The 27,305-nt window shown below is 44.1% G+C and overlaps 1 protein-coding gene across 1 annotated transcript in view; it reads right to left on the bottom strand.

The window, feature by feature from the left end:
- The window catches only part of maml3 (mastermind-like transcriptional coactivator 3), a 91,690-nt gene that overhangs the window by 21,958 nt on the left and 42,427 nt on the right, over positions 1 to 27,305 (bottom strand). Inside the window, 3 exon segments of the mRNA XM_034533349.1 lie at positions 21,938 to 22,042; positions 22,044 to 22,874; positions 24,004 to 24,711. Coding sequence (XP_034389240.1) covers positions 21,938 to 22,042; positions 22,044 to 22,874; positions 24,004 to 24,711 — 1,644 coding nt within the window.

Below are 27,305 nucleotides of genomic sequence, written 5' to 3' on the forward strand. Positions count from 1 at the left end.
GTATCATTCAATAATCATTTGAATAGATTCAACACTTTAACTGTGTCCACTCTCCGAGGACTGAAACATACGTAAACAGGGTCTGATTTTTGTAGCTTTGGCAAGCTTTTCTATCAGTTGTGATAACATGGTACTCATCAGTGATAGCTGCAATCTGGCAACACAGGAGCATCGCTGTCCAATGGAGAAAAAGCAAATAGAGAAACAAGGACAGCCAGACCATCAGACATTTTATTTGGATGAAAAACTGAAAGTGAAAACTCCCTTTAAAGACAACTTTATGCACGTAACTACGGCAAGGTCAAAGTAGTACATTGATCTGTAAAGTGCTACTGACACATTGGGTCATTTTCAGTTTGCCTTTGTTTTCTATTTCTAGATACGTCTGACTAACTTTGGGGTTTTTACGTCAATCTTTGATCGATCCCCTCATCTAACTCTTGGGAAGAATGTGTTGACAAAATGTTAAACTATTCCTTTAAATTTGTTGCCATGACCCGCCTGGTTATTTGTTACTTAGAACTATCTGAGAAGCCTTCATTGGAAACTGTTTGGAAAAGGGAAGGCACTTAAAAAAATTACATGGCAGTTGATTGGATGAACCATCTGTCAATCAAACTCTCAAAGCTTTTTGGGAAAAGAGCTAAATTATCTTCTTTTGATGAAGAACAATTCTCCAGTTTTGATATTACTGACGATATTGCAGACTCTACGCTAACCTCTGAGCAGCCATTGTGGTTAAGAACAAACAGTTGTCATCTCTCACCTCACCACACCATAGCTGCTAGTAGCTGCTCACAAGCGCTGAAAAGATTTTTTTTTCATGATCCTGTGGCAACGCGAGAATCCAGCTGCCGTGAAAGGTACATCGGTTTCCAAATCTCAATTAACTTGTTGAGTACAATGTTAAAATTACTGATAGAAACAAAGGCCTAACGTACAAAAACAAGACCGAAGCTGGAATTATCCTCACCAGTTTCTCCATTAATGCATCTTAACTGAGCTGGAGTGATATATAGGGTGACAGAAAGATAAAGCAGCAGAAGAGAGGTGTGTAAAAAAAGTAAAAGGAGGAAAGAGAGAGTGACAGAAAGAGAGGGAGAGATCTAGCCAGATGAGGAGGAGGGGGAGGTCAAGCATGTGTAATTTCAACAGGAACTGTTTGTGCCGTTCTAGACCGGGGTGACATGGCAGTGGCAGGTATTAACAAAGGATCAGCGGCACCAGAACATCGCGACCAAACCTCGTCTTAGTTAGAGTCATTCCTCAGCCCACTCGGTTAGCGCTCGATTGGTATTACTTGGCACAGATACAGATGATTGAGGGTTTGGTGAAGGTATGACGGAAGAATGTGTCTGTATTAGTGATCTCTTGTTCCATGTACACAAACAACCACATCCCTTCTATCGCTCCCCCATTCTCTCTCAGAGGTAGAGAGATGGCAGTGCCCGCCCACAACGAGGTCAAAGAGAGATTTACTTCCTTATCAATTGGACCAGACAGCTGCCTGTCAAAGGAAAGCGATACAGAACAAAGGAGAAAAAAATATGGACGATATGGAAGGGCTGTGATGTCGCAAGGTCACGTTACTATGGAGATTTTACAGCAGCATGACGTCGAAGGTGACTGTTGTGACTATCTGACACAGACGCACACATCAAGGTCTCTAGTCCAGAGAGTGAAAGACGGGAAGGAGGGTGGGCAGGAGAAAAATGGAGGGAGAGTGATAGATGGAAAACGAGACAGATTTGGTCTTTGCAACAGCAGCAATGGAGAAAATAAAGAGATCAGTGTGTGTGCGTGTGCGTGCTGCTGCAGCCCTCCTCTGCCAGATTACAGAGTGACGTAGTGTTATCATTTCTCTGATAGGAGCTCTGCCACAAGAGGAGCAAGAGGAGGAGGCAGGGAATGGAGGGAGAGGACAGAAAAGGGGGAGGGGTGACGAGTCTCATTGCTGGAAAAATGGTCTGATAGCCAAGAAAAGGGCAGGGAGGGAGGGAGGGAGGAAGGGAGTGAGGGCGGGAGCGAAGGAAAAGGAAAAGTGAGGCAGAGGGAGGGCAGAGATAGAGACATAGTGCCACACAAAGGAACAGAGCATACACAAAGAGAGAGAGAAAGGCACAGGAAAAAGAGGGCAAAGGAAAGAGAGAGTTGAAAGTAAAAGAAGAGGAAAAAAGGCTGTGAGCTTGAAGAGAGAGAGTGAGTTCTTTGTTAGTGAGATCAGAGAGTGCTATAGCAAGGCGAAAAGTTTAAAAACAAGTAAGGGGGCAGGGCAGAAGAGGAAGGAGAGCATATAGGTGACAGAGAGGTGAGAAGAGAAAAAGAGGGGAAAGAAAGAAAGAAAAGAAAGATGAGGGACAAGACACGGTGAGGTGCTCTGAGCGACTAGTGGGTCACAGAAAGTGTGTGCGCGCGTGTTGGTGTGTGTGTATGTGCCCACATGGCAGCAGCAAGCAACATTTACAAAGAGGCAGCTGTTCCATTAGCTACTGCCATTGTGTCTAATTACATCCTGGTCTCCTTAGACACACGCTCACTCCCTTACACACTATCTCTCTCTCTCTCTCTCTCTCTCTCACATACACACACACACACGGCATATGTGCATATAAACACACAATTGCCGCCTCTCCAGCCAACCAAGAAATCCCTACCATGCACGCTAACAAGGAAAGGAACTTGGAGCGACAGAGCCACAGCGCATGCACGCGCGTGTGTGTGTGTGTATGTGTGTGTATGTGTGTGTGTGTGTGTGTGTGTGTGTATGTGTGTGTTAATCACAGTGTCATGCACACTCTCTTAAAACTCCACCCCCCTTAACACAAGGCAGAGAAAAGAGATCCATGAGTGTCTGAGTGTGTGTGGTGTGTGTGTTAGCCATTATCTTTCTCTTGCTCTCTCTCTCTCTCTCTCCCTCACACACACCTCCTGGGGCTGGGGCCTTTGAGCAGAGGAGGATCTGAGGCTTTATGAAATACCAAACATACCAGAGAAGCCACATGAGAGAAAAAGGCAGCTTTTGAGGAGCCACAAAAGACACACAAACACACACACGGTCGCTCACTGAGACACACACACACACACACACTCACTGAGACACAGGGCTTGCAGTTGTTACAGGAATGAAGCTTTTCACACCCAAACACACACACTCTAAACTAACATGACGTAAAAGCAGATAGACAAACACACTCACAGCAACATACAAATACACCCATAAACATACACACACACACACACACACACACACACACACACACACATAGACACCCTCACACACGCGTAAACACACGTCCTCCCTAATCAGCTCAGTGGTGTAGCATTTGGATAAGAAGCACTCCTAAGACTCCTTGACAATGGTGAGACAGGAGGGCTTACATTGTATTAAACCAGACAAACCGTACACAAGCATCCTTCAAGCTAAGCACTGCTGCTCACCTGCTGTCTGAAGAACACATCGGTACAGAAACAAGAAAACCCAACAAGGGTACGGCCAACCAAACACAAGCGTGGTTTTCCGTTAAGTCAAGCAAAAAAGGTTTGTCACCATGTGATCTAGAGAAACCCACAAAACAAAGATGACAAAACAAAGCAAGCAGAAGGCAAATCATGGCTGAGCACTGAATCATAGTCATGACAATAATTATTGGATTTCTTTCCTTCTGTTGTATAAAATATTTAAGTCATACAAATGTTGTTGTTTTAATGTCTGCAAACAGATCAACACAAAATGTGTTATATCAACAGGAAATGATGATGATTTGTATGACAACAAACTGCAACTTGTCGACTGCACTTTACATTTAACTTAATTAATTCTCGTGGAATTGTTCCACCGGCACCAAAAAATATGCATATTGTTCCACTGTTTGCAGAACCTCTCTTGCATTGTGGGAAAGTAGTATCCATCAAAGAGCCTCTAAAAAATGTACAGTTTTAAAACATACCGTTTACGTGACTGTGGCTGGTTATGCATGGTTGTGCTGGTAGTTTTCATATCAAGAGCGGTTGACAGACAAAGATCTGCACTCTTTTGTATATGTGTTGTTGTGCTTGGTGTAGTGCGTTCCTCCCACAAAGGCATGTAACTAGCCTGCCAGCTCTGTAGATGTCAGTGAAGTGTAGTCTAACACAAAACGAGCAGGCTTCCAGTTTCTTCGCACCTGTGCCTAAACTGATTATGAAGATGATATGGAATAGCCAGGAATGTTCTGTTTGGAAAGATAAAAGGTAGAAAGGACAGCGGACGCACAACTGGTTCTCTTAATACGTTGAGCTTGTCTTCAGCAAAACAAGACATCGTTCTCTCTCCTTTACACACACCCACCCCCAGTTTCTCTCATCGCACACTTTGGAGGGGAATGGGAGGAGTTTGCCTTATGAGTGACTGCATTACCATTGCTCTGAGGGCACATTGTCCATTACAGCTCATTAGTTTCCTAAATCGCTATTCATTTTCAACAGGGCGCCCTGTGGTCTAATCTCACCGCGAGGAGGAAATGGGAGGTGGTACAAGAGAGAAGTGAGAGATCGGTCATATCATCAACAAAGAGCCTGACACTGCGTTGACGTCGAGCAAAGCAAATACAACATCTGAGTAGACCCCCCCCCGCTAACGACAGGTATGAGCTGGGTGAAAGAGTCACATACTCACACACACACACACTTCATCCCCATTTCCATCCCCCACCTTGATTTATGGGCTCAACCTGGGAGATTGCTTTTCAAAAGAAAGGGAGAAACATATACCAGGGCTGCCTTTTGAAACACACACACACACACACACACACACACACACACACACACACACACACACACACACACACACACACACACACACACACACACACACACACACACACACACACACACACACACACACACACACACACACACACACACACACACACACACACACACACACACACACACACACCTGCTGCCATCCATGTCAAGGTGGAGTAGGAAAACAAATAGATGTACCAGTGGCAAAACCACTGGTTCGGTGAGCAGCGACTCTGAAATAAATGTCCGACGCACACACTTGAATGATTTATTTTTTACCATCTGCGCCTAGCAATCAGCGTGACAATAAAGATGTAGAGGTGTGCAGGTCTGCAGATTGCACCTGACCTAAAGATGTCAAATGGTCTGAATAAGATTATTCCGTTTCAATGCCGTGCTTCTCCAACTGCTGCCAATGTCCAACAGACTGAAGGGTAAGACTTGCAGCCAACAACAGTTCTTGGAAAAGTTCAGGCATTCTGAGAAAAAATCCAGCAGTGGTTAAAAAAGAAAGCTAATTTAAATCACAGTGGCAGGGATGTATGTCACCTAAGCTGCCACTTTTAAACCCCCACATGAAACAAGCTAATACTCCTGGTGTGTTGATTAATGGCCAGGGTGGATCGGCTCGCCCGTAGATGAGGTTCCTTACTTTTCCAATATATGTGGTTACTGGTCCATATATATATATGACAAGAGATGTGAAAGTAAATGATGTTAAATCACACATTGTGTGTCTCTCAGTACGCATTCTCAGTGTGACACCTGGTCAGCAGCTGCAACATTTCTATTTCAGTTAAAGGATGACATTGTGATCAATGCATTGGTGTGGGTGTGGGTGTGTATGTGTATATTTCTGCGATCTGACGGGGTCCAAAACGGGCCAGAAAAAACCCAAATGCCCTCGCGTGTGAAGCAAAATAGCAGCCAGCCACGAGCCCAGGTGTCAAACGGTTACTGAAGACGGATGGTAGCTCATTGGTGGTTGTGTCTATGGGTGTGTTGACTCTCTCAAAACAGAAATATATAACCTCTAATGCCCAGAAATAGTCCTTTGAATGACACTGTCAGCATGATGTGTAGTCTATTACCATCCTGCCAGCTAGCTCAGCTGAACCAGGTTATAACAGCAGACAGCGCTGTTGTGGATTAACCTGTATACAGGTACTAATGTATTAAAAGGATGTAATGCAGGTATTTAGCATTTCTGGATTTAGAGCTACCTCTGCTTCTCTGCTGTCAACCAGAGGGGGTTGACAGCAGATAACCATTAACCATTTTATGCTTATTTTAAGGCAATGTTTTTAGAGACCACTACAGCACACGGACACACACAGTATTTGCTAGGAGTGTACAGTGTGATTGGAATTGTTGTCCACGACATGATTATGTCGCATCACATGCCAGCCACTTTCACACCACAACTATACAGAGTTAATTAGCATCATCTTAACAAAATGAAAGTTGTTCAATAAAATGGAAAATGGACTTGTATGTAACCTTTTTAGCCTTCCGATCACTCAAAGCGCTGTACACTACACGTCAACATTCACCCATTCACACACACCCATTCCTACACCGATGGCAGAGGCTGCCTTACAAGGTGCCACATGCCCATCAGGATCTAACCCAATTCACAAATTTACATTCACGCACACTCACCGTTGACACAGCCTTAGGAGCAAATTGGGAGCAAAGAAACGTGGACATGTGAATTACATTTTCTGATTAGAGGACAACCCGCTCTACCTCTTAACCCCGCTGATGAGCTGATTTTAAGCAGTGAGAGAGAAAGGTGTTTCATTGCAATCTTATTTCTCAACACCACAGGCTCAGCTTAACGTGACCTGGCTGAAACAAGGCTACAGTGAACTGAACACTTATCCAGAATTTCAGGATGTTTAACTGGGATAAAGGGTCAACACAGTCAATAAATCAGCGGACAGTCTATATCACCATCCTGCTCCTGTTCAGCTCAGGTGGATCATTAATAATATTCTGTGTGTTGCAGCCGCTGTCCACGTTGCTGGTCCCGGGACCACCAGGGATGCGGCAGCAGTTGGGATACTCTTCGTCGTCGATGTGCTGACAGCCAGGATTTCCAATGCTAACAATGACAGAATACATCTGCTCTGCGCATTGATATTATTTTGGGAAACTTGTCAGTAAATTCTGCTGTTGTTTGTTAAGTTTGTTGCCTGATGTGTAAACAAAGCTAAAACAAAGAAAGATAATGCCTCATAAGATAAGTTTTTACCTTTTTATAAAATACACTCAATAAGTGCATGCTAGCTAGTTTAATCATTATTATAGTATGTCTGAAGCTCTTGTATTATGTTACATTACAACTCAGCATTGATGGCTAGACTCGTTCTCTATTGTACTAATTCAGAATAAAAGCAGCATGAGTGGAAATGGCACTCCTTTATGTTGCGGCATGCTCTGTGCTCCAAGAGGAAATGAACTGTGCCGAATGATCAATTAACAAAGCCGATCTTCAATAAAAATGTGTTAATAGTCCACCGTCTTGTTCCGACATGAAGGTGTATGCCCTCAAGACAGAAGAAACATGTCCTTTGAAAATACAGAGGCAGAGCCACAAACACACATGTACAGACATTGTTTACTGTACACACACGGTAGATAAAACACTCGCACACACACACACACACACACACACACACACACACACACACACACACACACACACACACACACACACACACACACACACACACACACACACACACACACACACACACACACACACACACACACACACACACACACACACACACACACACACACACACACACACACACAGGTTTGCTGTTGATGGTGCAGGTAAAGCTGTGCTTTCCCAAGCAGTTTGAACTTTGTGTGAGACTGGCAAACATCCCTGTGTGTAGGGTAAGCAGATTTTCTGCCTTCTTGCGCAAAAACTACAATAAGGGAGAGTGGGATGGAGGGGGGAGGGAAGGAAAGAGAGATATGGGAGAGAGAGAATGACAATGTGTTTTAGTGCTTTACCTTCAACAGAATGATAATGGTAGATGAGGAATGGCCAGTAAATATAGAGGGAAGGTGAGAAGTCGTTCTGTCTTGAGGACGACAGCAGCAGCACAGAGCACATGCTTTATACGACTCACAGGTGGGTCTTAATCATGTGATAGTATACCTGCATCAAGTCAAAAGGCAATAACTATGGAATGTAAGAAATGTAGTGCCAGGGACACATTTCAGCTTGGACTCCTTACTTTGCACAGTTTGGTGAATTGCATGAGGAAGTTTGGATTTCAAATGATTTTTCTGTTTAACAATAGTCTGCAAGTTTATGAATGTTATATATCTCCATAGAAGTTGGAAGTGTTCAATGTCTATAAAGTAAAGTAATTGCAAAATATTTAGATCTTTCAGCAGACTGACATCTGGATGTCACTTACAACCCCATTGAGGGCTTTGTCAAATTATTGTGAGCTATTATTTTGTACATACTAATTTTTTAAAAGTGTCCCTTTGTCACATGCATTGTTCTCTATTGATATTTTACAAACCAAATGATCCATCAATCAATTAACAGAATTATCATAACATTGATTACTAGTGAAAATAATCGTTAACTGCAGTCCTAGTGGAGGAAACATGTACTTCAACAGATACAAAATCTAACATGATATCCAAAAGTGTACAAAATGTACTCGTACCTTCACCTGTGAAAATGTTTATCACATAGATGTGTAATTTTTTGCCACTTCGAATTCAAGACTGTTAAACGTTGGATTCAAAGACATGAAGCGGAATACTACGCAACAGGAAATTTCTTATTTTCCTCCCCTTTGTCCACTCACATGTGGTTTCACGGGCCGCTAAATAACAAATGTTGGGAAATTGCTGTTCACATTGCCCATGTGTTACTGTTTACAGATGCATATGAAATAAACTAGGAAAGCAGAGTTACTGAAGAGGGGCTGCTGATAAGCGTGCAACCGTCCATCCATGCACCACTCCTGCACCTAATGTCTATAAAGTTACAAAGACACAGCCAGCTACACCATACAGTCACAAACTTGAAACAAGTACATTGAAATATGCAGCGCACAAGACAAAAATAAAATGTTCAACTACATTCAAGCCACACACACCATGCAATTGGATTTTGCTGTTGCAAAGAACAGCACCGAGTGACATGAAGCATGTGCTGCCAAATTGAAGCTCTCTGTCTAAAGTGAATTATCTATGGCTGGCTGGAACTGCCTCACTGCTCTCTTTGTGTGTGTGTGTGTGTGTGTGTGTGTGTGTGTGTGTCCATCTAAAGTAAAAATGTGTGGGTGTGTATGAATGAGTCCCGGAATTAGTGTGACAGCACATCTTTCCTGGTAAGGGTGTGTGTGTTTATTTGGGCAATTGGACGGAATGTTAGGAAGCCTAGGAATTAACTGACAGGAGGGGGGCTAAAACAAACACACACGCACACGCACACACACACACACCTCGCATGCGCACAAATCTCTGGTATTCCTGTTCGAGGGGGTTTATGAATTTACTGTATAATCAAAAAGTTACATTGGTCACACTTTCTTGACACAATATCAACGGAAATGGAACTCTCGTTTTTTCACGAGTGCTTTACTAATGTCACCCCTACTACAACACAATCAATCTGAAGAGACATTGTCTCAGGTCTCATACTTAAAGTGTTGCTAATCTAGTAAACATCCGGGTAGGGATGCTAATTTTGAATAGTTTTTTCTCTGACCAACCCTCGTTAACCAATCATTCACCGTTAACCGACAAGATTAGGGCCACTGCCTTGCATGCAAGGGTGTTGTGGTTGAAGCACCTAACAAGTCGCCCGACTGCAACTCTAACCCATTGCACAAACAGGTTGAATCCATAATTTACCGCCAGCTGCAGTGTCTGTGCAAAACAAGCGACTGAATTCCCAGTTCACCTGTACAGGAAGGTTATATGTCTTGAGGACACATGCAGCCACTTTCCCAGTAAGTCTCCATCACATCTATTAGTTTAGTTGCAAGGTTTTCAGCTGTGTCTCTGCCTGGCACATTTGGTCAGGGTTTCCACCAGTGTATTGCACACCCAGTGTATTGCACACCCAGTGTATTGTACACCCGGTGTAACGTTAGTGATTTTTGGCTGGAGTGAGAGAGATGATTCGTATGACGTTTTCTGTAATGTTAGCTGTGAATGGAGCAGTGCATTGTGTGTACACTTTATTTGTTGGTTAATAAATGCTACAACTCCTAAAAGATGTCACCCATTGGACTGCCATTATGATGCCTTGAGTTAGCCATTTTTGCCGTCGCCATCTTTACTTTTTGCAACAGTAGCTCCGTGTAATAATGGCTGTGAGGTAGGTGGAGCTATTTATTCATATTTTGACTGATGACATTAAAATTGCTCTAGTAATGTTACACTTGGTCTAGGACAGTTTTCTAGGGTAAAAAGAAACACCGCTATCTGCAGCTCTGCAGGTAGAGGCTCCATGTGATACTGGCTGTAAGCTAGGTAGCTTTTGTTCAATTAAACCTTTAGCGATATACTTCTTTGGGCTGCGACACTTAGCTGTTAGCTAGACCAACCAACCAACCTATTTTGTCATAGTGGTTATTTTGGAAACTCACCAAAGCTAAGCACCACTAATCAGTCATAGTTTCACCAGTCATCATGGATAACAGTGTGGGCAAAGTTTCTGCACACCTACACAAGTGTTCTCAAATCCTGGGCGGAGCTCGAATGAGCAGCAATAACAGAAAACATTTGTGTGGGTTAGTAACCTTAAACTGTATGGATTTTTTCCATCTTAAAAAAATAATGTAAATATCAGCATTTTTGGGCTGATATCAATTATAATGCATATGGTCCCTGCCATCACTGTTTAAGGTACTAATAAATAAAAGCAGCTTGTCATACCTTTTTGCCTGTTTGATAATAAAATGAAGAGTTTCATTCCAAATTATATAGTTGTCAAATACCAATTTTAGCTGAATTAGTTTAATCAATTTATAAATCTGTAAAACACCAGGCAATTAAAAGTAAGTAAAATTAAATATATATCAATTTGCATATTTTAAGTATCTTAGAAAGATATCTAAGAATCTCTAAACTATCGGTTTTATGCCCATTATACATCTTTTTAACCTAAACTCCAATTACTGCAGTTCCGTTTGTTGCTATTGTAGTGATGTTAAGTTCCCTCAGGGATACTTAGTTAATTTGATTTCATATGAACTATTCAGATAAGAACGTGGAGGACATGCTGGGAACGGTTGAGTCTCATCTCGAAGATGGAGATGGTACATGATAATGATCGCAAATAAGGCAGGAAACCACATTTCTGCCTTCATTTAACAACCAAGATAGTAAATAACAAACTCCACCAACCAGGAAAATGCCTACAGACATGTAAATAACATCTGAATGCCTAAAAAGTAGCTTATCGAGAAAGACCCCAATTACAGCTACAATATGTCCATATTTAACTGGAGGCTGTAGTCAATTTCCCATCCTTGGTATAAAGCTGCAAAGATGTAGACCAAGAAAAAAACCTTTGTGTTCTTTTTTAATATTCATTTCTGCCTTACACCATCAGTGACCAGTGAGTCATTACTGAAAGTGTGGAGGGTATTTTTGATCTCAAAGACAAAACAATATCCTAGTTATGTGATGTCTTTGTTTCATTTGAGATTTTTCTGTAGGTGGCGCTCTCGTCTGTCCAGAGTAGCAAAAATAACATCTATTTATGTATGAACGTGGCAGATCACTACTTTAACAAGCAGGATTTTTATTATCAGAAGCATCTGAGATTATTGAGCATCTTGTTACCAACACTCCAACATATACAAATGATTTACATGAGCATAGCTGTTTCCTGTAGACCCAAATAATTAATCAAACTATACAAACAGTGTGTGTGTGTGTGTGTGTGTGTGTGTGTGTGTGTGTGTGTGTGTGTGTGTGTGTGTGTGTGTGTGTGTGTGTGTGAGAATGAGAGGGAGTTATAGTGCCAGTGGGAAAGAGGAAAGGGAGGTATAGGGAGTGTGGGAAGAAAGACAGGGGAAGAAAGGGAAAAGATGGAGAGGGGGCTTTGCGCAAACCATCAATCACCTTCTTGGGGTTCAAGTTTATTTGGCTTCATTTTTAAAAAATATACAGCACACAGAGACAGAGAAGGAGCCGGGGGATGGAGAGAAGGAGAGCAAGACACAGGGAGAAATGGGGGGAGAGAGGAATAAGGGAAAGGAGGTGGAGAATAATATACAGAAGGGGGGAAACTACCTGGGAGTGACGGGATGAAGAGGGAGGCAGTGAGAGATGAGAGGGCAGAGAAGTCAGGAAACAAAGGGGAAAAGGGGAATGCCTCTGTATCTACAAGTCTTCGTGCAAATATTGTGCACGGACATTTGTATAAGCACCAGAACGAGAAACAGATACTCAATCAGAATTCTGCGAAACACATCTCTAAAAAGAGAGCGAAAGGAGAGGCATAAGCCAAGTGCTAATGTCGAGGTGGGTTTTCTGTGTGTGTGTGTGTGTGTGTGTGTGTGTGTGTGTGTGTGTGTGTGTGTGTGTGTGTGCGCACGCGCCTCTGGATGAACAGCCAGCCTCAGAGCTCTAATGAGAGACCAGAGCTCCCTCCGTCTCCTTCTCCTCAATCACTACTCCGTCCGTCCTGCTCTCTGCCTGCGCTGCTGTCGCTCTTCATAACTGGTAACAACTGTATGTAGGTTACTCTCACTTTGTATCACTCCATGTTTCTCTTCTTTCCTCTCTGATGCGAGCATCATGTGATCTTTCTCATATTGTGACCAGTTTCCATGTCTTTGTACCATGTGTTCCAAAACAGCACACAGTCCATGAGCCTGTCCTCCCCATGTTTTCATACAGTTCTCCTTTTCCAGTGAAGCTCAATTCTCCATATGACTCACAATTTCTCCTTGCTCATTCAGTCCTACCGTTTTATCTTTTAATTGTCCATCTCTCTCCTCTTTTCTCTCTCTCCCTGCACCTCATACTGCGGTCATCGTGTGTTAGTAGGGATGAGAATCTCTAGGCACCTCGCGATTCGATTCAGAGGGCTCCGATGCGGTTATGAAACGATTATCGATTCATCTTGATGCATCAAAATCTTTCTATAAAGGATTTATTTGATCTCACTGTGACTATCTGCTATTTTTATAGCACTGCATATTTTGTAATAAAAGATGCATTTACTTCCATTATCTTTCAATTGATTCAATATTACTAAGAAATAAAAGAGATTTGTCAACTGGAGGGTTACATTTCCAAGCATTGCAAAGAGAAACAACAGGAAATTAAATAAAATGGGACCTGAAGCAGCATCCTCAAAGTATAAACACATAATTCAGCATGTTCTGAGTCATTTGAGATAAGAAGTTACCCTTATTCACAAATAAACAATGCGGACTTCTCTTGAAACAAATCCGCCTCTTATAGGCAACAAAAATACCGCTTTCTGGAACAAGTGCTCAAGCTATACGCGATAAAGTGCACATTTACGGTGACACTATATTCTGTGGAAACGGATTTCACACATAGCGTGTTACTACCACCCGACCCGCTTTCCTCAGTGAGTCTTTAGGTTTGGTTTGGTTGTAGAGTGAGAGTATCGCTGTGTCTCTAAAAACATTGTTGTATCTCGTTTCTAAAGTTAGCAACATTCCGTGACGGCTCAGATTTTCAATTACTGAGTAGGGGCGCAAATCCTCGGCAAAAAAAAGTTGCAATCCTTGTTGAGCAGACGAAGAAGCAAAGTGCTTCCATCCGGTAGCTTTTAAACCAAATGGTGCGGGTCGGTTTGTATCCATCTTCGGCTGAACACTCCGCCAGTATTTTAGCCTATCGTAGAACATACACAAGACGCACGTGTATTATGTGTGTTGCGTTCAGGGGCAGCAGTAAGGAATGGACAGCCAGGTGGAAAGTCCAAAATAATGCAAGCTATTATAGCGTATTAGCGTTGCACCATCCACTTTCATCTAACCTACTGTGTCGGATAGAAACTACACACAAGTTAAGGAGACAGGAGTCGAGGCAATCAATAATGTGCTTCTCTTTGAAATAGGGAACTTGTTTTTTAGTTAGCAATTGAGCTAACCCGTTTTCTATCCCTTTGCAAATCCTGCTAGTGTTAGCCATTAGTTAACTAGCACCAGCTAGCCCTGTAGGCAGTCCCTCGGTCACAAAGCCCTTCACACCTCCTATTTTTGCATGTTGAACCTACATTTTCACCCCCATTACACCTTGTATTGCAATGCATTTTGGGTGATCAGACTGCAATCGGATAGTGGTTGACCAGATGAAAGTACAGGAGTTAATTCACCCAAAACACATTGAGCATCAATCTGTCAAACCCCGTCCGGATGTCGTCAGTGACACATTGTGACCACATTGAACACAAGAGTAAATGCAACTTCATTTTCAATTTACACACAACTTCTACGTAGGTGTGAATACGTAATACTAAGGCTTTCCAGCGCTCCTAAGGTCACTGCCGCCGCCACCTTAGAGATCACCGCCATCGCTCTGTTGGTGCTCGGCGTCTCTTCTCCTCATCCTTCTGTGTGTTCGGGTTTGCAGGAACGTTCTGCCTCTCTGGCAGTGCCCAACTACAAGTCTGTGCATGCTTGCAGCCTCCGGTGAGCTAACCTGCAGGCATACCTGCGTCGCCACAGACTCCGGTATACTGCGAAATACAGAGAGCTGCCAGCTCCCTGGTGTTGATGTTAACGCCAAACAGAAGATAGTACAAGTTACGTTCAGTCACAAATATGACTTAAAACAAGTAAAACAAGTAATAAATCAGAATTAAGCAGCCTGAAGACCGACTAACATTGTTGAATAGCATACTTGGCTGACCATCTTGTGCAACAATCTAGCATTGCTTTTTGATCGCAAATTTACCATTCCACTTGTCTGAAAGCAGCACATTTGATTTTGTTTGGAGCATATGGACAGTTTCTCACACACACACACACACACACACACACACACACACACACACACACACACACACACACACACACACACACACACACACACACACACACACACACACACACACACACACACACACACACACACACACACACACACACACACACACACACACATTTTCCTGTCTTCCTTCTGCCACTCTCTTTTCTCAGTATCAGGTACAAGACTGTTGGATTAGGCTCCTTTAAGAGCGGATTAGCTGTGTCGGAGTCGTTTGAGGTAAATGGCTCATAGGAGTCAATCTACCCCCACCACTACCACCACCAACAACACCTCCTCTTTCCTCTGTAAAACAGAGTCAAAATTCTCAACCTAATCCTCAAAGAGCCTTACCACACCTCCCCCTGTGTTGCACCCCCTCTGTCTGCCTTCTCCGTTTTAGGTTTTTCCTCCTCCATTCTCTCCCTCCTTCTTTCAGCCCACACAGAGGAGTGATGAAGAGTGGAAGCGTGATAGACGTGTGTGACGGGCAGGGTGGGGTGAGGTGGGGTGGGGGTTGAGAGGAAGGGCTGGCATATGAATGCAGAAACTCCGACAGACACACGTGGGTGAACCGTATGACTTAACAAGACTGGCTGCTTTTGTCGCGCGTGTGTGTATGTGTGTTCACCTGCTGGAGCATGTCACTGAACAGTGGTGAGTGGTGTTAATGGTAAGTGGCAGTGTGTGTGTGTGTCTGTGTGTGTGTGTGTTAGCATCTGATTGAGCAGATGGGGAGGGTGGGGTGCATTTTGGGGACAAGGGCGGGGTCACATCTGTGTCGTCCCTAGCATTTGTCTTTGTGTGAGTGTGTCACTTGGCATGGTGGCCACATTTAGAGCCATCAACACAAACAAGGTGATTAGCAAGTCGGGACAAATACATTATTATTAGGAATTAATGGCCTGACCTTGTAGTCTTTCTAATAACGACATGTTTTTGCACCCATCACGCTCAACGTGTCCCAATAAATACATATTCTGTTTATTCTAGGCTTATATCAATTTGTACACCATTGATAGTGCACTGCTAATGCAATCTGCAGCTGCGCCTTATGCCATATTAATGACTAAACTATACACAAGTACAATCTGCTTATAGCCTGGAACATTGGACAGAGACAGGCTGTCGCAGGCTGTCACACACACACACACACACGCACGCACACACACCACACGCACACGCTACCCCTGCCTACCCTCATCTTGGAGCTGCCAATGATTCGGGCCGCAAGGTGCTGTGGGCAATGGTTGCCATGGCAACCGGCAGCCGAGCAAGGCAGCCAAAGTTTGAGCTGGCATGAGGAGAGTCTGTGTGTGTGGATGCATGTCTGTGTGTGTGGACTGTTTGTGAGTGTGTATAGAAGAGGTAGAGCAACCAAGCATGCATTTATGTTTCTGTTTGTGTGTGTGCGAGGTGCTGGCAGGGTGACAGCAGTCTGTTTAGTATGCAGCCTTCTGCATCTTCGTTCCTCCCTCCCTTTGGCCCACAGACACAGCATAAGAATGATATTCCCCCCCCCACAGTTTCTCACACACACACACACACACACACACACACACACACACACACACACACACACACACACACACACACACACACACACACACACACACACACACACACACACACACACACACACACACACACACACACACACACACACACACACACAGCTGCGGTTGCTCTCCTACATATGCACATACTTGAAGTCACATACACTCAGACACCATCATGTGCCTGCAGACACATTGTGTCAAGACTGGTTTACTACACATTGAGGCCCGCAGGTCAATATTGCAGATGAGGTTAATATTAGAGATGGCTTGGTTACAGACACGCACAGACACACTGGTGATAAACACTCCACCATAAAGGGACATTCCTCTGAAAAAGCAGCCTGTTGGTGGAGGTGGGTATTGATAGTTCCTCTGCTGCCCTGTATTCACACCCCTGGGCGTGTCGGAAGGGTGGAGGAGATGGTTTGTCTCAGTGCGTCTTCTCTGGCGCTGTCGGAGTGCAACAAACAGCTTTGGTGGAGGGTGTGTGTGTTTGTGTGTTTATGTTATTGAGGGACCCTGGGAATTGTTTCCCTCTTGCTGCTGCATGCACACACACACAAATGCACACACACACACACACACACAAACAAAGACATATAGATACATAAAACTCTTATCTCAAACATTTGCATAACAATAACTCAAGAACAGTATTAAATCACACATATATATAAACTGTTGTAACAGACAAATGCACAGTACACACACACACACACACACACACATATATATTAAGAACGTACATAAGAAATGATGCACACACACATTATTGATCGGGACTGGTGGAGTGGAGCTCTGCACTAACAGCATCCGGAGAGGAGGTAGAGGGAGAGAGGATGAGAACGAAGGAAAGGAAAGGAAAAGAGAAGAGGAAGAAATAAGCAAAAGGAAATGTGAGGAGAGGAAAGGATGAGAGGAGACAAGGGTTGGGAAGGAGAAAAGAAATGAAGAAATGAACAGCAGAAGCACAGAAAGAGCTGTTTGTCTTGTGTTTGTTGTAACAGGAAGCATCTCAGAGGGCGAGAGCGCGAACACCAGAACACAGTAGTCTCCACCCTGCCCCCTCAATTCTGCACCCCAACACCCCTTCACTACCTGCCTCCCCTCCCCAGCCTCAGAGCCTCTCTACAGGATCTGAGAGCAGCTCAGCTCAAGCCCTGACACATGTGCCTGAGAGAGAGAGAGAGAGAGAGAGAGAGAGAAATATGGAGGAGTGAGAGAGTAAGCTGTACTCGAGTGTGTGCACGGAGAGAGTGGGGGTGGGGGAGGGACGGAGGGGGCAACAGAGTGAGCAGAAGATGACATGTGTGTACGTGAGTGAGGGCAGGAAGGTAATATCTACTCATGGGGATAGATGGAGGGAAGAGAGAGACAAATGACTTGGTCAGGGGCCTTGCTGTCCCCAGCTTCCCAGTTGTTTTCTTTGATTCTGATATTTGTTATTTTGTTCACATAAATGGATAACATAAAATCTTTTAATTTTCCAAATACATTAAATCAAAAAATCTATATACAAGATGCAGCCAATAAATTGGGAAAAAATGTAAGCAAATTGGCTTACATTTCAGTTTTCATGGGCAAAAAACACAGAAAAGGAAATGAATAAATCCTGCAGCACGTATGTAGGCACCCCAAGGTGTCGCAGAAACTATTGGGGCCCACTGCAATACATAGGGGATTTACCCTTGCTGGACTACACGGTACAGCTAATAGCATTTTGAACAATGTGCAGTTTGAATTGGGATAAATAACTGTTGTTCTTTTCCACATCAGATCAGTATTTTTGATTTAATCTACTGACATACACTTAGGTCACTCACACTGATACAATATATCAGTTATGAGTTCAAATCAGCCAATAATATGGGTCCAGACAATAATTTGTTCAGGTTATATTTCAATGATAAACTGGCTCTGTTTGTGTGCATGTTAAACCTGCCACCCTTGCGACCTTGTGGAGGTCAAGGTTCTCAGTGGAAGAGGATGGAGAAAGTGATAAAAAAAAAGAAAAGAGGATGAGAAGAGAGGATTTTCATCTGGATAGAGAGAGACAGGGGTCGCGAAGGGAGAACGCAGGAAAAGCTTTGTCGTCGTGTCGTGACTATTAAGACCAGCGTCGGCTCCTTCATAGACTAGTCGGTGTGCGACACTGTGATCTCCTGCACACACACACACACACACACTCACTTCAACACTCACGCATACTCATCCATGTATACACAGTCACAACGTCCCGCTCCAATTTATCAGGATGACACCAGAAGCCCATCTCTGAGCACCTGTCAATCCATCCTCACCCAATCATCACTCAGATAGCCCCAGAGACCCGCCCCCGCGTTGCGAGCTGCACACAGCTGCACACACGCTTGCAACAAGCCACATCCGTCTCATAATTATTCACACACACACACACACACACACACACACACACACACGAGGCAACCGCATCCGTCACACGCAGACAATCACAGAAACAGCGTCCACAGACTCGTGCACGCGCCTTTACTCCCCCACTTGCTGCTTCCACTGAGACATCCACCACCGTGGCGACGGTAACCGCGACAACGGGCATAAATTAGCGTCATGGCGATATGCAAAGCGAGGGAGCAACAATTAAAGCTTGACTAACGAGCTTTTGAGGAGAGAGGCTGAAGTTTCCCCAAGCAGCTGCTAACTGGATTAGCCAAGGCTACACACACACACACACACACACACACACACACACACACATAGAGGGGAGAGAGGATGGAGCAGACACGTTTAAGCACCACCTGTGAGACCCCCCTCCCCCCCACACACTCACACTCACACTCACAAACCCAAAGGTTAATGTTCACATACACTAACACAGACAAAGAAATCAGAATCTAAACCCTGCTAGCATCACTACACCCAAACAAATAACATTACAAAGGTTGCCTGATGGCTCATCATATCAGCACAAATTACTTCACAACAAGAAATACACAAGCGCACACACACGTTCTCATCCAGCTGAGCTTTGACAGTCATCAACATTGGTTTACCTGATTAGTCCAACCAAAGCTCTGTCTATATGAACTGAGCAACTAAGGCACAAAAACACATTCTAATGACAGAGAAACCAACAGGCTTGACAAAGCAGACATGAGTTATTTTGAATTATGAGCTCTATGTGTTATCTGTTGTGACAGAGCACATTAGCAACAAGAAAGGTAAATTCACAAGAGTGCAGGTCCCTGACGGGTGTGTCTGCAATGGCCACTGCTGTAACGGTTGATTGAATAAATATAACAGACAATTGGCCCTCTCTCACATTTTTCCCTTGCAAGTCTCGTACAATGGATACACTCTCATTTCAATCTTTGCAGATGTTTGTGCCGGCTCTGTCCAATTCTCACGGGCGAAACTGCGTTTATGTAGACTTCAATTATACTACAATATGGATATAAATGTGGTGGTTGAAGCCCCCCAAAAAAGGCAATAAATAACTGTTTCCCTGGTCGCAGAGCAACAGCTGCGATGCGGTCTGCTGCTTATGTCGTTCCATTAGCCATTAGCCATTAGCTGTTAGCCGTTAGCCAAACACATCTTCCAAAACAAAAAGTGAGCAAACGGTTTTCCCTCCACTGTGTCTCTGGCCGCAGAGTAGCGGCCGGGGTCCAGCGATGCACTCAGCTGTGTAATCACAAGCCCCCACCAGTTGGAGTATAAAACAGGTTAAAAAAAAGGTGTTTTGAGAAAGTGTGAGATTTGTAGTTTTGAAGCCAAGATAACCCTGATGACATCACTAAGACATCATTAGGGTTATGTTCCTAGACTTGACAAAGCCCTTTCAGAGCCACAAAACACATTATACAATTGTTTTCATGGGCTAAGTAGTTCCCTAGTGAACTGACGTTGAAGTGTAACATTGGTGGATTTGCCGGTAGCACCTTTTGTCCACATCCTGTAAATATTGCTCAAATAAAGCTCATCTGCTCCCACTTCCACCCAAATAAATGTCATTACAATGGAGCTAGACACATGTAGAACTGTGAATATTTAGCATTTCAGACACTCCATTTGGCATTGCTCACTTATTTTCTCTTTCCAGCCCCTTGACTTTCTTTTTAATATGCTTGATCCTTACTCTACAATAAATCTTTCTTCTGCATTTGCCATTTTGCTTAAAGTCGTTTTTCCCCCTTCTCTTCTGCACATCTCTTTCCTCTCTCATCCCGGTCTCCAATTCTCCTCTGCTCACTCAAATAAATCTCTCCACCTCCCTCTTCTACCCACCCCCTACCCAAATCTATGAAACACACACAAACATACATGTGCACAGACACACACTCACTCACTTACGCACACAAACACACAACCCTTCAGGCAGCAGCCACAAAGGCCCCATATTAATAAATCTGCTCCTTTATTGGTGCTGAGTGTCCCTGGCAGGGGGGGGGGGGGAACGAGAGGGAGGAGAGGGGGGAGGACAAGGAGGAGGAGCAGGACAGGAGAGGCAGCGATCACCAGACGGGAGGAGGAAGAGGAGAGGAGACTGACTGACTGTAGCCATATCATGAACACAAGGGAGGCAGAGGAAGAGAGAGACAGAGAGATAAAGGAAGGAGACAACATTAAGAAGTGAATCATCAACAAGCATGCACACACACATTCTATTGACAATAATACAATGGTCCTGAGATAATGAGACTAACCACACCAGCGTGATGTTTCGCTTGAGTAGGTGTTTATTTCTTAAGGTATAGTCCACCCACACTTCCTTAACCTCCTCCATCCCTTGGCTTATTAAGGACACCTGACACCTGGCTCAACCACCGGAGCGTTCACAGTGGGCTGCGGCTGTCGCTGGGCTCGGGAAACAAACTGCCCGAGGTGGGCTTTCGGTAATGACAGCAGCTAGCTTGGCTTAGTGGTCCAATCTAAGCCATCAGTCAGCTGTGACAGATTGGGGATATGAGCTAAGGAGCCGTTTAGCTTTGGTGTTTGGTGTGGTGTGTGAGTGCATGCGCTTGTGTGTCTGAGTTACGGAGGAGTGGGGGGAGGCTATCAGTGCTGCTAGTGTTGCAGAGGCATCAATACACTGTCGACAGGCCATTTTCCTATGCCTATTCCCAGCCCAGGCTTGTTGCTGGGGAAACTACCGCCATTTTACCTCTCTGGCTACACCTCCGGAAGATTTTATAAAACAGCAATCCATTTTCCGTGATCTGTCCAGGTCAACTGTTTAATAAGCTTGTAATATCTTGTATTTATTATATCCTTGCCATTCTGTCATTTACACATAAAAATGGAGTCCAAGTTATCTGTATATGTCACAGAAAACGCAAGTAGACTGCCAGCATTTCATATAGCGCCCCAAGCAAAATATTGTTCTCCTCACAAGGTCATGGGTTGAGGGCTCCATAACACCACCACACTCTAACACAACACTCATCTCCACAGTAAATGCTTTCTATTGGCTTCTGGAGAATGACTCTGGAACCAGAGCTAAATCTACAGGCAGTTGAACGACACCTTCCTCCTAGAAGACTCCATTTTATCTGCACAACAACTTTGCCGAGCCACATTGATTACATCTACAGTTCCCTTACCTGTCCATGAGCCTGCATGGCGCTGTAGGGCATGTTCTGGTTTAACACTTTCTGCTTCATCAGCAACATCCTCTTCTGCTCCTCACTCAGGTGGGCTGTCTGCCCCAGGGATTGGCCCTTGGGTCTGCCCGGGCCCTGCGCCCTGGCCACCGCCTCCCCCACCACCCATGTAGGGAGGCATCATGGGGTTCTTGACCTGATTGTTCCCTCCCATGGGAGGAGTCATCCTCTGGCCTATGTGATCAACCCCGCTACCGCTGAAGTGACTCAGCGGTTTGGTGTTGTTATAGGACAACATGGCTGCCGTTTGTTGCTGCTGTTGCTTGGACAGGGTGTTCTGGTTGATGCTGTTTGGCTGTTGCTGGCCCATCATGCCCATGTGGTTGTGAGGGAGGTAGTTGTTCATGGAGGCCTTGGGCCCATTGTTGGGGGTCATCCCAGCCACTAGAGGGCCCTGTGGCGTATTAAAGGCTTGCGGTGGGTACATCATGGGGCTGTTGGGTTTGTCTTGGTTAAAGGGACCAGAGTTATATGGACTGGTTGGGGCACCTGCAGGGGACCAGTTAGCTGCTTGCTGCTGCTGCTGCTTCTGCTGCAGCAGTTTAGCCCGTTGCTGAGCCATTGCCTTTAGCTGCTCTGCTGGAGAAAGTTCAGGCGTCACTGGTCCAACAGGTTGACCTCCAGGGGCAACTCCAACTGATCCGGGGCCTGTGCCTGCCTGACTGACTCCTGGGCCTGGGTTCATCATGTATCCATTTCCAGGCCTAGAGACTGCTTGTGTCTGAGCCTGAGTTGGGGTCTGAGGGGAGCGAGCCACGCAGTTGTGCAATGGCGAACCTGATGCCATGGCAACAGCTGGAGACTGCTGCAAAGGTTGCTGGGGAGGCGTTCCATTGGCAGTGGTGGCAAACTGAGGGCCTGACGAAGATGGTCGAACCTGAAGAGTCCGAACACAAAAGAATCCTGTGAGACGCAGGTACTATTAACTCTCAAATGAGTTTAACATAACACCTGGTGGCTTTTACCTTAGTTTAGAATAAAGACAGATTGCCTGGTTCTCTCCAAAGTTACCACTTATGCCTATCAACACCTCTGAAGCTTTCTAATTAACACATAGTGTCTTGTTTGTTAAATCTGTATATAAACAGTACAATATTAATTGTGGTTTGAGTCGGGAGTTATTTCTCAGTCTCGTTGCCAGAAGGTTTAGTACCAGTGCAGATATACTACAACCCATCGTGCTCTCACCGGCCACACAGTCGGAGACACTGCACAAAAGCCTGGATGGTCGCAACGTGTTGTTATTACATTTCTGTTTGTGTTATTATTAAGAAAAATTAAATACAACTTGCTAATCTGACAGCTTTACACATGTTGTTATGTGTTTTCTTTGGAGAGAGCCAGGCTAGTTGTCCACCCCTGGTTCCAATCTTTATGCTACAGTAAGCTAATATCCTCCTGTCTCCTCTATCTGTTTTTAATTTCTGCTTAGTGACCTGGTTGGAATCATTAGGAATTCTTTATAATATAGCTAACCCCTTGAAATGTCAACCAAAATACCTTAGCTTTAAAGATTTATTATATTATAACCCCAACACATTGTGTAAGAATGTAATGCTTGTTTCGTGTTCTGCACCTCGCAGTTTTATTCATGTATTAGTAATTTAGAAAGAGTAAACAGAAGGACACACCTGTGTGAATATATTACTATGAATTGGAAGCAAGAACCATTTCCTTGGTTCAAAAAGCAGTTGAAGCCTTTAAATTGCCAATTTCTACTCATCACCTGGAATCCTTGTATCAGGAATGGATCATAAACGGTAATTTGTAGTGGGCGTACAGATTATACATGGTTTATGATTTGTTGCTGTTGTATAATGTCAATATATTGTGTCTGTTACAAACAGACATTTAAAGTAAGTATACGCTAACAAATGTACTATAATTCTCCCTTTAGAGACAACATCATACAAATATTGCTATGTGACTAAATCCCCTAAGCTTGTCACAACTTGGGGCAGAGTGCTCCTGCTATTGGACAACTTGTTGACCCTCTTAGTACTGACCTGTGGCGAGCCCATGGGAACCTGTGGTCCTCCAGGCTGAGGAGGAGGCAGGGCTGTTGCTGGTGGGGCCGTTGTGTTCCCAGCTGCTTCATGTGGGCCTGGTGTTTGATTGTTTGCCGGCCTGCCAAACTCTGCTTCTTTCTTGTCCTCAAAGTCCTCATTGAAGAGGTCGTGCATATCGTCCTCTGGCACAGTATTGGCCAGCTCATCGATCAGCTCCTGCCACTCTTGGTCATTGAGGTTGATGTCAGAAAACAGTTTGTTCTGATTGGACAGAGACTGGGGATCAGAGGACTCCATCCCACCTCCGTCGTCCAGTGGCTCCTGTTTCAGGTCTTTAAGGAGGCCGAAGCTGTCCTCCAAGTCTAGTGAGCCATTCAACTTCATGTCCGGGAGATGGCTGCCACCGTTCTTCCCCAGCTCATCGGATGCCTGACCTACGTGGTTGCCATTGCTGTTTGTAGTGTTGTTTCCGGTGGAAGTGTTGGGCCCGCCAAGTAAGGGCTTAATGTCCATTTGGCAATGCATTGGAGAGATAGGTGGATTGTTGTTGTTCGGGTGACCTGTTAGTGAGTCCAAACCACCAGAGTCCTCCTTCCGTACCCGTTTGGTAGTCGGTGAGTAGCTGCCTCCATCACAGATGCCGTTCTGCTCTCCATTGAGGGGCGACCGTGCACTGTCCAGTTTCCTCTTTACTGTCTGTTGGAGCTGGAACAAAAAGCAAAGAGAAAATAGATTAGGGCTGGAGGAGCACCAGTGATGGGACATGTTAGCAATATGAAGACAATTATGTGGCCTTCAGGGCGCTAACAATGGAAGCAACAAACAAAATCAATAAGGCTGCTTCCTCTTTACAAACATCCACAACTGATACTTTCTGCATAGAGTCAATCTCTATCTCTATCATTAGCATCAGCCAATGGGCACCATGAGCTACTCAGTCTAAATCCTACAATTCAAACATCCCATTCTTAGCCTTGCTGTAGACAGCCACCGCACAATCCACTAAAGTTAACAGTCTCTGTCATGGCACAGACGAGATAACGACAGGGTGCTAACGAACAGTGGCTGGCAATTAAGGAAATCACTATCATAGACGTGGTTTGAAGAGGAGAGGAGGTATGGAGGGACAGCAAACAGAAACTCAGACATAGCAAGAAGAGAAGTGAGAGTAAAGGAAAGGAGTAAGACCATGCCAACATGAGAAATTTAAATTCCTCCACATTTTGGCCTTTTACCAACACTAAAGCATGTGTTTTCCATCACCCACAAAAAATATGCTTTTCAACAGCGCTCTCACAAGTTTGAACATTTGAAAAAAGCGGTCTCACATTGCAGAAAACAAGGTCTAGAAAATGGATACATAATTGGCAGCGGGGTGTTATCTCTACAGTTAATTTTGATTGATGATTGATTGATGAGACAAGGCTTACAGTCTAAAAATATGAAGTATGACGGAGAGAAAATGTACTCCTCTTTGGCCAAAAACAGTGTTTCAGTGTGAATCTGTGGTGTTAGGAAGGTTTGCACAGGATTTTAACTTTGTCTCTCTACAACCGCTCTAATGGAATTATAACTCTGAACAACAGCAGCACTTTGGTGGCTCAGTGCATCAGTAGAATGTTGTGATGCTAAATCTTAGTTGTTTATCTGACTGAGGGGCGAATATATATATTTCTATTTGATTACACCTTAACAAAACATACAGTTTCTAACAAGCTTGCAAACAAAACTGTATCTGTGTCTGCTAACTGTTCTATGCCAAGTTTATATTCAGGACGAGACATTACCAGCAATAGTGTGTGTGAGGCTTAAGGCACTTCCACATTGGCTTCACTTTTCAGAACCAGAGGTTGCCGCCTGATGAGAGTGCATCAAAATTGAGGTTTTGTGCAATTTCCACTAAATTGAATAAACTCTCAATCTCAATTGTACTCCTAACTTCTGTTCATTTCAAACACCAATGAAGTTGGCAGAGAAACAGCAGATGTTATTAAAATGCCAAATGGGAAGAAGGGACCTCATTTATGAAAGGTTCCCATGGTACAACATGTTGTGCTCTTACCCAAATCAAAGCCAAAGTTTAGGATTCATTCAAAAAGAGGATGATCTTTGTGTTCAAAGCAGTGACACAGCGTGCCTTTAGCGTCACTGTACAAAGATTGGAGGCTATAGTTTCAGTTTTTTTCATCTTTTCTTCATTCCCTGGATAAAGTCAGTGACTATTATTAAAATGCCTTTAAAGATTATGCTGCTAAGTTACGTGTATACTGCAGATCTACATCAAGCAGTCTTCTTTGAAAAAGAGGTGCTCAGAAGCAGTAAAATACATTTTGTAAAATACATGCTCTGAGTGTTCACACGTGAAACACACACACACACACACACACACACACAACACACACACACACACACACACACACACACACACACACACACACACACACACACACACACACACACACACACACACACACACACACACACCACACACACGTATGTGTGCAGATACATGCTTAGCTCTTTGTTATTCAGATGGAACAACAGACAAAATTATTATATATTCAGATTGTATTCTGACCCTGAGGTGGACCCACTCAAGCTGGCAGAAGCACAAAACACACACACACCACAACACAGAGCACACAAATCCTCCTATTTTTACTTTCTTGGTTTACTGTTGTGTGTACGTGTGGGGTGGGGCTGTCAGGTTGGCTTTCCCCTCTCTTCTCCCCTATGAATGACAGTCAGCCTAATTATATTCATGGCATGATAAACACCATTAGTATTGACAGGCAAAACTACAGTCAGTGTGTGTGTGTGTGTGTGTGTGTGTGTGTGTGTGTGTGAGACTTGAACTTGTATACTGGTGGAGCCATTAGGAGAACAACTGAGAAAAACACAGGAAAACACACATCTCCATTGTCACGACACAACTTCATCAACTATGTGTGTGTGTGTGTGTGTGTGTGTGTGGTCCTGCAATCAATGGGTTTAAATAATTCAGGTCTCCTGAATCCAATGTTTGTGTGTTAGAGTGTTTATGGATGTGAGTGTTTCTCTGTGTGTGTGTGTGTGTGTGTGTGTCTGTGAGTGTGCGTGCGTGCGTGTTTGTCTGTGTTTGTGTGTGTGTGTGTGTGTGTGTGTGTGTGTGTGTGTGTGTGTGTGTGTGTGCGTTGCCGGCTTTCCCTAAATGCCAGTGACTCATGTTGATAATAACAGACTCGGCTTTCAAAGCCCACCTATAAAAAACTCCCAGGATTATCCAGGTGGTGTGAACTACAGCACCCTCCCACAGACAC

Source organism: Cyclopterus lumpus, chromosome 1, assembly GCF_009769545.1.
Source record: "Cyclopterus lumpus isolate fCycLum1 chromosome 1, fCycLum1.pri, whole genome shotgun sequence".
Taxonomy (NCBI): Eukaryota; Metazoa; Chordata; class Actinopteri; order Perciformes; family Cyclopteridae; genus Cyclopterus; species Cyclopterus lumpus.